Source organism: Rhagoletis zephyria, unplaced genomic scaffold, assembly GCF_001687245.7.
Source record: "Rhagoletis zephyria isolate East Lansing unplaced genomic scaffold, Rhagoletis_zephyria_1.1 Rzeph_scaffold_01809, whole genome shotgun sequence".
NCBI classification, from domain to species: domain Eukaryota; kingdom Metazoa; phylum Arthropoda; class Insecta; order Diptera; family Tephritidae; genus Rhagoletis; species Rhagoletis zephyria.
The window spans coordinates 53006-65326 of record NW_016158893.1 but is presented as its reverse complement, the minus strand read 5'-3'; the positions used below and the strand labels follow the sequence as shown (position 1 = coordinate 65326).

The 12321-nt window shown below is 37.5% G+C and overlaps 1 protein-coding gene and 1 long non-coding RNA gene across 2 annotated transcripts in view; both read left to right on the top strand.

Moving 5' to 3' along the window:
• The first annotated feature begins 2906 nt into the window (after positions 1-2906).
• On the top strand, positions 2907-4005 carry LOC108365230 (uncharacterized). Its single transcript, XR_001847894.1, has 3 exons — positions 2907-2996; positions 3344-3423; positions 3552-4005. It is a non-coding gene; the product is annotated as an uncharacterized LOC108365230 (long non-coding RNA).
• Positions 4006-8904: 4899 nt separating this feature from the next.
• Positions 8905-12321, top strand: part of lark (RNA-binding protein lark) — a 40216-nt gene continuing 36799 nt past the window's right edge. The window contains exons 1-2 of the mRNA XM_017619217.1: positions 8905-9105; positions 9451-10343. Coding sequence (XP_017474706.1) covers positions 9663-10343 — 681 coding nt within the window. The 5' untranslated portion in view covers positions 8905-9105; positions 9451-9662. The remainder of the gene's footprint in view (positions 9106-9450; positions 10344-12321) is intronic.

Sequence of the window (12321 nt, the reverse complement as noted above, 5' to 3'; positions counted from 1 at the left end):
TTTCCATTGTATGCTTAGAAAATCTCTCGTATGTCAAAATGCAAACAGCTGTGTAAAAAAAACTAACGTAATACAGCCATCTGTCAAAAAAACCTAACGAAATACAAGTTGGCCGGACTGTTTTTAACAACCTAGTTTGTTTTTCGTTTGTTTTTTGGTATATAGCTTACTCGCTTACACAAGTACTGAAATTGTATGTGACCTTCCTCTTCTTTCAAAATACAGCGTAAAATACACTCGAAATACAAGAAAAAAACGTAGTATCATACGAGCATTAGCATTAGGGATGGGGAGGGGGGGTTGCAATTCGATTTCTTCCGAGTGTCGAATATTACCCAACCATTCGATTATTCGATTCGATAAATGGTGATACAAATTCGATTTAATTTGTATTTTTTCAAATTTTCAACAACCTGTTACTGAAAAATTTTACAGTTTGTCTGTAATGATAGTTCAAATCGAAAAAGAGACCAGCAATTGAACTTACACTGAAGTGATTAATTATCCGCAGCCTATCTTCACAACCAAAAGTAAAAACAAATAACAAGTATTTCTTTCTCGAAATATATCAGCGAAAAATCCAAAAATTTATATGTATTTTCGTTGCATAAATTAAAAATTAAAAAAAAAAAAAAATGTATATGGAAACTAATCTTTTGAGAAGTATAATGTACTTTATTTTTCGTGCTCCACAAGAGCAAGAGAGTTTGTACGAACTTCACTTCAATTCGCCAGTTTGGAGCTAAAATTCGACTCAAATTCGAATCTCGAAGCTTCGAAGACATTAGAACTAATTTATGGCCCCAATAGAAATATATGGTACCAATGCCTACTCAACAAAATATATAGACATATGCACTGTTGCCATCTTTTCATTTTCAAAAAGCACCAAAAACTTGGAAAGAAAGCGTTTTACCACACTAAAAGCACCAAATTTTTTTTGAATCAAGGGATACTTTTTTCATAACATAATGCCGAAGTACTGCACATTAAAACTGGTATATCTCGAGAAAGAAAAATCGAATCGCATCAAACGAAAATGATGCCCTGATTAGAAATGAGCAAATAATTTGATGTTTTCATTATATAACCTCAAATGTTTCTCAAATTATTCTAGTGCTAGAGCAAATGTGAGGCCAGATTTGGATTCAGCACCAAGAAACGATGTGTTGTACTCAAAAAAAAATTTACAAATAATTAGAAAAAGAAAATATTTAAGTCTTACGAAAAAACGTTGAGCACAAATCAAAATGAAATTGAGCAAAATAGTTGATTGAGGGTTGCACATCACACTGCGCAAATTTGCGCGACAAAGTTTCCACGCAAACTTGCCCCTTTTGTGCAAATAGCTTTCCATACAAATTGCGACATTTCATTTGCGAGGGTTTTAAATTGCACAGTTTGCCCAGTTTGCGCTTTTAAATGAGTACCCTTAATATGTATATGGGCTGCACGAATTCATACAAACTTCTAGAGTGCAGTAGATTTGAATATTTTACTTCACATACAAAACACTCAGCGTTTGGAATTTTGTAAGTAATGAATATACATTTTGTTTTTAAATTTTCTACCTTTAAATGGAAGAATGTGACTAATGAATGGAAAACATTTAAATCGTTCAAACTCAGTTCGGCAAAGGTTTTTTTTCTACAAACAATTTTTTTCGTATGTAATAGGAGCGCAGCAATACATACATACATACATATGTATGTTTGTACATATGTGCGAATAAAAAATATTTTTGGATATTCATACAAAAAAATTGACATTTATATCAATTCAATTTATTTTCACTTTGTTCAAATATTGTTATGTCGACACATATATCTGAACAGCTATTCGCTCAAAATTAAAAAAAAATTTGAAGCCAAAATCATGCATTCGTTTTGTACATGAATAATTCATACGCCGTTTTGAATGCATTCATGCAGCGCTCTCCTACATATCACAGCAAGGGATGTTTATGGACTTTTGTCATAATAATAAAGAAGGGTAAAGTACTCACGATGTTCCGGGAAATGAGTTGTTGGAGCAATATAAAGATTTTAGATTCTGTTTTCATTACACGATCGCCACAATTGCCAGGCGATGGGTGGGATAGCTGCTAATGTGAACTTTCGGCCCGTGGAGCAAATGCTGTTTTCAAATTTGGCGAAAATATGCTTTTCTCACGTAAATCCTCTAGCATTATTATTCCAATGCTATATATATTATGGAACATATGTGAGAGGTCAACATAGTCGTCTAAATATCAGTCACTGATATATACGAAGTGCCGCTCGCCACCTTAGCTATGATAACAGTAGTAACCACTTCTTCACACCTGTTTGTAGATTTCTCCTTTCAGCATTTTCTATTTTCTAAGCAAACACCCCATGTCACCTGTGTGGCCCGCTTAAACGAGGGTAATCTGAAATGGAAACGAAAAGATATTAGTAAAACAATATGGTTTAAATAAAAGCTTCATATTATATTAATGCATATTTCACATACGTCAATACTGTTTGGCTTTTTCCGAGAGGAATTGGTGTTGCGAGTATCGCCTGCATATGAGAATTCCCAAGGGCCAGGCACTTTCCATTCTGCATACTAGAATTCCTCATTCATCCTTCAGGCGAACTCGGTTGCGAGTTGTAAACATACCGTACTTGGATGAATGTAGGTGTTGGGTGGAATATCTCCAAAGGAAGCTGAAAGTAGAAGAAAAAAAAACATCAAATTAAAATAATACAAGCAAAAATACTCAACTTACCGCATTGTACCCACTCGCTGCCATTGAGGAAATTCGTATATGTGCTGCGATTGACATCAATGAAAGTGTCAATTTAAAAAATAGTGATGTGCATAATTGCCAGAATACTCGGTACCTAAAGTTTCGGTGTGGTAACCGATACCTATTCAATGCACTTTACCATGGCAATAGAAACTCACTTCAGTCACTTGTTGCACAATTTCGGGCCCATCCGGTTTTTCGAAAGAACGAAAGAATAATAAGGGTTCACATAAAAACGAAACTTTGACCACTTTACTAAAGTTTTGACAACTACTGGCTCTCTTTAATCTAATTTTTGTTTCACAAAGGCTGCATTTCTTTATTCATTCTGAATGTTTGGAATAAACTATTTTGTTTATTTATTCCTTAGAGCGTTCCTGATGATATGTTGACGTATATTTCAAACGCATTCTGTTTATTCCGGCTGTGAAATAGGATTATCCGGAATGTATAAAGAAACGCAGCCAAAGAGTCCCGTACATAGCTTCTTAACAAAAATAAATGAAAAAAAAAAAAAAATAAAAATATATATATATGCATATATATACTGACTTATTTATTTCAATGCAGTTTGTACGATACCGCCTCAAAGTTCGCTAATGAGCTTTACCTCTAAAAATTCTTCCATACGTTGGCTGCCGTTCGCTCTTGTTAGAAGTTGTTTAATAGTCTGTCACAGTGTCGAAAGTATTGGATACTTTTAAATCGGTACCGAGTAGCTATGAATACTCATATGTGTCGACTCATCACATCTCTAATATAAGAACGTAAATTTTAGTTTACGCTCTTGGTTGACAGCGCAGCCAGGGTTAGGATGCCCTACGATCGGTCAACTGAAAATCTACTACGCAACTCGATACCGGCGAACGACTTAGATCTGCTCGGGACAAAGCAGAGCTTATTAAATATGCATTTCCTTTTAATAAAATCATGAGTTAATGAATTTTGAAGTGACCTCCAACTTAGTAATATCAAAATAAATCATTAAGTTGTGATACTACCAAGCACATTCACAAGCATTTGTGTTGAACCGATTCAGGGAAGTTCCGCACCATGCGAACAAATAATGAAATTGTTTATTCTTTCGGGTGGGAGGCCAAGGTAAAAACACCATAGCCATTCTCTCACCTATTGTACGAGATAAGCGAATTACTATTCAGCCACTATACACTGCAGGGCATGGAATTAGTCCTCAAAAAATAAAAATAATAATAATAATAAAATAAAATAAAAATAGTAAAAGAAATGTAAATCATATTAGCAATTAAATATGCGTATGTATATATGTATAACTTGCCACCCAGCTAAGGTTTAAAATACACAATGCACCATAATTGTGCATACGGCCATAAAAAGTTTAACTTTACAGAATGCCTCGCTTCATGGCCACCCGCACTAAGACCGAGAAACGGGTCGATCATTTTAAGATTCCCTGTCGGTTGTGCGGTAACAACCACGGAGTACGACTCTGCCCCATATACCGAGGGAAATCCGCCGAGGAAAGGTTGCGGGCGATTTTGATACATCGGTACTGTCCCAACTGTTTGTCGCCATTCCATCGGATAGAAATATGTGGAAGCAATGACCGATGCCACCGCTGCGACGAAAAGCACCATACCTCCCTGCATATTGAAGACTACGGCGATCCAAGGGAAACGACGGAAAATCACCCCGATAACGACGACGGCTCTGACGGAGCGATTTCGCTCCACGTTTCCGACTAAACGACGTCATGGGCGAAGCAGGTAGAGGAAGAAGAGGTGAAAAGACGGGAAGAGATAATCCCTTCACCACCAGACGGCGGCTTGAAAACCCGCAATTTTCGACCGCCGCTACAGCACGAACTTGAAGCAGACAGTCCCATGCCAGCAGTGCTGACACACACACAGCCAACGGGCGGTCAACGAGATGACGCGGAAACTAGTCCTTTTCGCTCATATCGGCGCGGAACCAATTCTGGCCACCGAGATGACGCGGAAACTCGTCCTTTTCGCTCATTTTGGCGCAAGCGTAATTGCAGCCAGCGTGATGGCGCGGAAACTCGTCCTTTTCGCTCGTCGCGCTGGCAAGCAATAAGGGCCGCACGACACCGACGTGGCGACCGTTCCTCCCTCACCATCCAACGCATTCCAACGGGTGGATTCCGGACAGGCAAGTTAAAAACAATCGCGGTTCCAGCACCAATAATGCGCTCATTCGTAGCCATCGCCCCAACCGCAATTGTACGGATCGAGTCAGGCGGCCGACTTCATCTGGTGCGGGCGTTGATTGACTCTTGCGCCCCCAGCAGTACCATCGACAGGGACCTAGCACGGGAGCTTCAGCTCGAAGCCAGCAACGCCCGCGCGAAAACATGTTCCCTCGTGCTGCGAGGAAAGTACGGGGTCGCGGAACGGGTAAATACTCAGGCCAGGCTAGTTACGCGATACAACCGACTCAGCCCCGCGGCTAACATCGACCCAACGATAGCGACGCCGTTTCAATTTATGCGTCTGGCGGATCCACAGTTCTATCGGGCCACCCCCACTCGACTAACACTTGGCGCTGATGTGTACGCCCAGGTCATGGTATGTGGCACTCCGCCAACAACGATCGGCGGTTTACTGGCGCAAGCTTCCATGTTCGGGCTGATTATATCAGGAGCTCACCAAATGTGACAAAACAGTTAAAATTTTATATTTAGTATTCATGAATACATACCGAGTTTAAATAAAAGTGCAATGAAATGATCAACCACACCTTTTTTCCTTATTAGCTTTTTCTTCCATTTTGCCCCGTAGCTAGAGGCTGCAAGGAGGACCGGAGAACGTTCGGACTAGATCCCCGGGCAAGGACCAATCTGCGGCAGAATTCACAAAGTTAGGTGTGGTGGCTGAATCATCTTTGAGACGTTGCTTATAGCAAGGGGGCCGGTTTCCGGCTCGAAGGACCATGAAAAACCCTGGCGACTTAATGGGTATAGACTCGATAAGTGCACCAGTGTTTTTTATTGAAAAAATAAGAAAACAAAAGCACCAGGTTTTAGTTTGAAATACAATTAAGTTTGGCGGTTTATTTAATAGGTATATTAAAATTCAAGGGGGCTTACAATATTACCTTGATTATGAAGTGGTGTGGTGGCGGAACGTCCGTAATTGCTGGTGATTGAAATCCAATAGAATGTTTAAAAAGTTTGAAACTGAAGTCGAACCCTCTAAACGGTTTGAAGAGTTCCGTTTTCAGGGAAATTTAAAGAAAGTGCACTGACAGGAAAAGTGCAGTTTTTCTTTTTGTCTTGTTTAACATACGAATGTGTATGTGTGTGCATCTGTTAAATTAACATTACGGTGGTACACCCGATAATTTAATTTATTAGTATTTGATTTAGCGTGGAGGCCTAAACACTCACTAAGTAGAAGTTTCCTTTTTGTGTTTCCGAAGAAGAGGGGCGCAACACCTTTTGCACAGAACACCTTCTGCGTTGGCGGCCTTCGGCTGCTCTTAGGGATTATAACCCTCACTAAGTAGAATTCTCCTTTCTGTGTTACCAGAGAAGGGCCTTTAATTGTGTGAAGGTGTAAGGTTGGCACTTGCTTGTAAATGCATTTCGTCGAAGTTTTTGCAATACCGCCCATCGCCCAATTGCAAAGCCGCCTATCTTACGGCACTCAAATTTTAAAGGAGATCGAAAAAACGATTTATTCTTTGAAGGCATTGCCTTGATAGGCAGTATTTTCTCTAGCTATTATTTTACGAATCTGTTGTTTTAATAACGATTTAACAATTTTTATGCATAAATCTCGGTGCCTGGAGTGCAAGGTTACCAAATCTCTTTTTTGCAACAACGGCGATTTAGGCGGTTTTGCAAAAACATCGACGATTTACATTTTGTATTATCCCTGAATTCTTAAACCTCAAAAGCAGATCATAAAAAAATATGTATATCAAAGTAAAGGTAAGAACTTGCACTCTCTAAATAATATATATGTCTAGCATTTATTATGCACTTTTTTCTAAAAAATTATTATGTTAATTAATAAAAAATTATAACATTTTATTTGTTTTTTAATATTTTGGCTTAAATATATAAACCAGCATACACATTTCATAAATCAGCTTGAAGATAAATTAATTACCTTTATTTTGACACCATTATCTTTTGAATCGGTTACGCAGTTTAGAAAATATTAATATTTTAAAATATCAGTTTTTTTGTTTAACCTTTTATATCCGCTTTAATTTTTAATTGTGGCAAATAATATTTACATATATAGTTGAAATCAGAGTAAAAAGTACTAGCGATCTGCATTTTTAGTTTTTCTGTAGCTGAACGGTTGGTTATCTTGATGTATGCCGAACACTTTAATAAATGGATATTTAGTTTGGTTCGCCAAGCAAATTGTGTAGTGAATTCCGGTCTTAACCTATGCTCCTTACCGCAGAACTCCACAGGCAAACACCGATGGCCTACCAACTGTCATTTTGACGAGCAATGTGATTGCAAGTTTTTGTGTGTGGGCACTTGGATGTCTTGAAATAAGCATTTGCCGCAGGACGCCACCAGACAACATTCGGGTGGGCTTTAGTAGTCAGCCGCACCTTGTGTTTTAAGAAAACCAGGTGGAATTAACAAATGAAACTTGGTCAGGATGTTAAGGGAGGTATCCTCTAAAACATGTATAACTAAAAAATATAAACAATATCATTTTTTATAAGTTATTTGTTGTTAAAATTGTTTAAGTCGTTCCACTTGGGGTCCTTAACAAAAACTGCATTTGTCACATACTTTCATATATATAAATGCACATAACACTGTACTTAATACTTTACACACTTTTCTTTTATTTTATCTTGTATATAAATCACTTTAATTAAACTTTTATCGACTTGTAAATTACATTGAATTTCACGCATATTTACAATAACACATGGTTGCAAACTGACACATAACATGTGTTGCCATATTGTACAAAACAATACATACAAAGAAGGCAATGTTTAAAAAGGAATACAAAAGAAAATGAAAATTTACCGCTACTTTTATTCTGGGCGTGTATTATTATCAATGAGGGGTTCCGGTCACGAACCCCTGCGCAAAAATATTGCCCATGACGTAGGCGGTGTTGGTCCCGCCCTATTTGTTTGCTTTAAGTTCGGTCGAAGGCCGCCTACGCAGAAAGGTGTTCTCTGCAAAAGGTGTTCAGCTCCTTTTCTTCGCAAAACAGAAAGGAGAATTCTACTGCCTAAGAGTTATAATCCCTAAGTGCGGCCGTAGTCCGCCTACGCAGAAAAGTGTTCTCTGCAAACGGTGTTCAGCTCCTTTTCTTCGCAAAACATAGGAGAATTCTACTGTCTGAGGGTTATAAGCCCTAAGGCCTACCAACGGCCGCCTACGCAGAAAGGTGTTCTGCAAACGGTGTTCAGCTCCTTTTCTTCGCAAAACATAGGAGAATTCTACTGTCTGAGGGTTATAAGCCCTAAGTGCGGCCGAAGGCCGCCTACGCAGAAAGGTGTTCTGCAAACGGTGTTCAGCTCCTTTTCTTCGCAAAACAGAACGGAGAATTCTACTAAGTTAAAATTCCGAATTAAAAATCCCCTTTTATTATTCAAAATTCCAGTCTGGTAGCACCAAGTTGTAATTTATTCTGCTATCTTGCTCATCGTTTATATGAAAACTTTGACAATAAATGATATAAGAACTATAGGGTTGCTAGAAAAAAGGAGGGGTATTTTTGAAATCAGGGGGTCCTATTCTAACCCCCCTCATAACCCTTTTTTCTAGAATTTGCCGTCCGTCTACTAAAATGTTCCCCAACATTCTCTCAATTTCGGTGTTTAAAAACATTTAAATCTTTAAAAAACTTGCTGAATAATTTCCTAAAACGTAATCATAAATAATCCAATAAGGAACAGACTTTTATTTTGATTTAATATAAAAATTTCATCGATGTTACCACCAGCACGCTTTCTTTCAAATGAAAATATGGCTGTCCAACTATCGAATTGCCTGCAATAGATGTCAAGCAATAAGCGCTGACATATATTGCAGCACATGAGAAATAGGCGGTCTCCATTGGAAATATATTTTGTGACATGGTAATCACGACATCAGTGTTTTCCTGTGGAGACAGGGCCTTACGTTTCGTGGTCTCTCATTATTCGTCGATTTTCGATAACTTTGTGTTCTTAAAAACGAATGGCTTTCCGCGTCGTCTTCGTGAAAATTTTTTCGTTATAGAAGTTATAGTTTTCCTCGTGTGGCAATTGTTTAATATATGCTACCTATATTATTTAATAAATAAGTCTTAGAATGCTTGTTTGAGTATTTTGAGGGTGACATAATTGGTTATTAGGTAAGTACCACATTTATTTTATCTGCAAATGTGTCATACTTTTTAGCCGCCATCTTTGAAAACTGCGTTCGCTTTAGCAAAACGCATTTGCGTTGAATGGCTAAGGTGTTAATTTAATATTCGACTTGTAAATAGCGGCAATTCATCATAAGGTGGTTCTTGGTTTTTATATTGACGCCAAACTGCGTGTCTGTTAGCTAATCTTCGCGTTTTTCGATTCGGGTCTTTCATCAAACGCCGTTTCGGCTTGTCACCGACATATTTCGCATATTCAATAACTAAATATAAATTAATGCTTCTCGGTTCTGACAAATTCTTTTAAACCTATTTGATTTAATAATGTAGAACTTCCGGGGAAAATTCAAAGCCGCATACGGTTCGTCATCTACTTATACCGCCACATTGTGCTGAGATTAGAAAGCTGATCGTTTCGTCGCGTCCGGCTATATCCGATCCATTAAGAGAAATTTTCGGCAAACGTTTGTTTTCCGCCCTCTTTGCTTGAGGAATATATAATTTTCAACACTTGATTCCAAGAATAACGGACAGCTGTTGAAATGCCTGGAGCAGGCACTTTCAAGCTTTTCATCGGGAATCTAGACGAGAAGACGCAGGCTACGGAGCTGCGGCCACTATTTGAAAAATACGGTACCGTCGTAGAATGTGATGTCGTGAAAAATTATGGCTTTGTTCATATGGAAACTGAACAGCAGGGTCGCGACGCCATTCAAAATTTGAACGGTTACGTGTTGAACGACAACGCCATTAAAGTGGAGGCGGCAAAAAGTCGACGCGCTCCTAATACGCCAACAACGAAAATCTTCGTGGGAAATTTAACGGATAAAACGCGTGCGCCCGAAGTGCGTGAATTGTTCCAAAAGTATGGAACTGTTGTCGAATGTGACATCGTTCGTAACTACGGCTTCGTTCATTTGGATTGCATCGGTGACGTTCAAGATGTTATCAAGGAGTTGAATGGTCGCGTCGTTGACGGTCAACCACTAAAAGTGCAAGTTTCTACTAGCCGTGTACGCCCAAAACCTGGCATGGGTGATCCGGAGCAGTGCTATCGTTGCGGTCGTTCCGGCCATTGGTCGAAAGAATGTCCACGCTTATACGGCGGTGAACGCGGTTTAAGTGCCGGCGGATATAGAGACCGAATGTACGGCCGTGATCCGTATCCTCCACCTCCACCACCACCACCATTCTTACGTGACAGGATCATGGATGGCTTTAGGGTAAATTATGAACTTACAGTTCCTTAATTTTTTCATTTTTGTTTTATTTTATTCGCATTACACTACTCCCTTTTAATTTATATATTATGAATCCTTATATTAGCGGCAATATATTTGATTGAAAAGTTTATATCACAGATTGTATTTGGAAATCTCCTAACATGTTTTTTAAGATTTTAAGAATATTCCAGAATGTCCCATTTATTTTATTTTTTTTATTTACAAAGATATTGCAACTATAACTAAATTATAGTACAATATGTAGAAATAGAAGCTATGGCATCTATGGCTTTAAGCTAACTTATATGTGTATGTTGTAACGTTTGTGGATATATCGTCGGTCCCTACGAAGAGTAACACATTTCACTATTCGCGTGGGAGACTAGCACATTTCACTATTAGCGTGGAAGACTAGCACATTTCATTATTCGCGTCGAAAAGTAGCACATTTCAGATTTTTGCGTGGAAGACTAGCACATTTCACTATTCGCGTGGAAAAGTAGCACATTTCAGATTTTTGCGTGGAAGAGTAGCACATTTAAGGTTTAAAATGAATCATAAGGCATAATTTATATTGGAAGTTAAGTGCGTATTTTATATTTCTATAATTGTATTATAAAATTCATGAAATTCAGACGGTATATAGCGTTTAGTGATTATTTGCTGGGGATCATCCACTTTTGTTTTTTTTAAGGCATTTTTCCCCTTTAAGCTTAATGCAATTCATATACAGCCCAATTCTTAATACTCCCGGGGAGTTTGTTGTGAGGGAATTTGTTTCTCCCGAGAAAGGAAACCTCCAATAATTAACTCCCAGGGAGTAGCATTTTCTCGAAATTTGGGAGGAGGAAATTTGAATTTCAAAAAAGCTGTTTCACACTTTTTTGCAGCTCATCTCCGCCCTTTAATATAAAAAATCGTCAGGGAATTTTTATTCACAATAGGTGGAAATGGAAAAGAGAAAACTCCCAGGGAGTTTCTGTTCAGAATCGGTCTGATTGATATATGGTTAACCATTCAGTATGTTCAATTTCAATTAAAATAAAGTTCATAAAAAAAAAAAAAAAAACATGTAAACCCACGCTCAAAACTTTGTAGAAATCTAAAGAAAAAATCGAGTAATTTCATTCAAATTTCAAACTTATTTACTCAGAAGTGATACAATTTTTTTGAGTATGAAGCTTTATAGCCGATTCATTTGTAGTGTGATAATGTACAAGTTTCAAAGGCCTTAAAATTACCTTTGATTCTTTTTGTCGCATTTGTTCCCATATAACGAATAAACACAATTTATTTTTATATGGAACATTTTAGATTTTTTTTAGTTTTCTACAAAGTTTTAAATTTGGGTTTATATGGATTTTTTCATGAACTTTATTTTAATGAAAATTCTTAAAAAAAATAAATAAACATAAGTGGAAAGCAATATCACTTTGAAATGAGGTGCTAGTACATTAGGGTGGTCCAAAAACAGTAAAGTCGGAATTGTAATGCTCTCACCCCCTAGGATTGTTCTATATAGAAAAAAATATACCCCTATTTTTTTATTTTGAAATCAAAAAATATTTATAGGTCGCTCAAAGCGCTCAAAGTTTTCCATGTACTTTAATAAGTATGGGGAAAAAACAACTTTTCGTAGAAATGGTATAGAATTCTTGAAAATTAATACCTTTCGATCGGAAAACTCTGGTTCTCTTCAGCAGACTTACAATAATAATACCCAATTATTTATTTAACAATTTTTTAATACTAACGATTTTTTATTTGTCCCCCCATTGCATTTTTCGGGGTTTTTGGCGGACCTATAAATTATAGTTGCGATGAAAAAATGGTTAAATAAACAATTTGGTATTATTACTGGGAATCTTCTGCAGATGAAAAGAGTTTTCCGATAGAAAAATATTAGTTTTTTTGAATTCTATACCATTTCTGCGAAAAGTTTTTTTCCACATATAAAATACATGGAAAACTTTGGGCC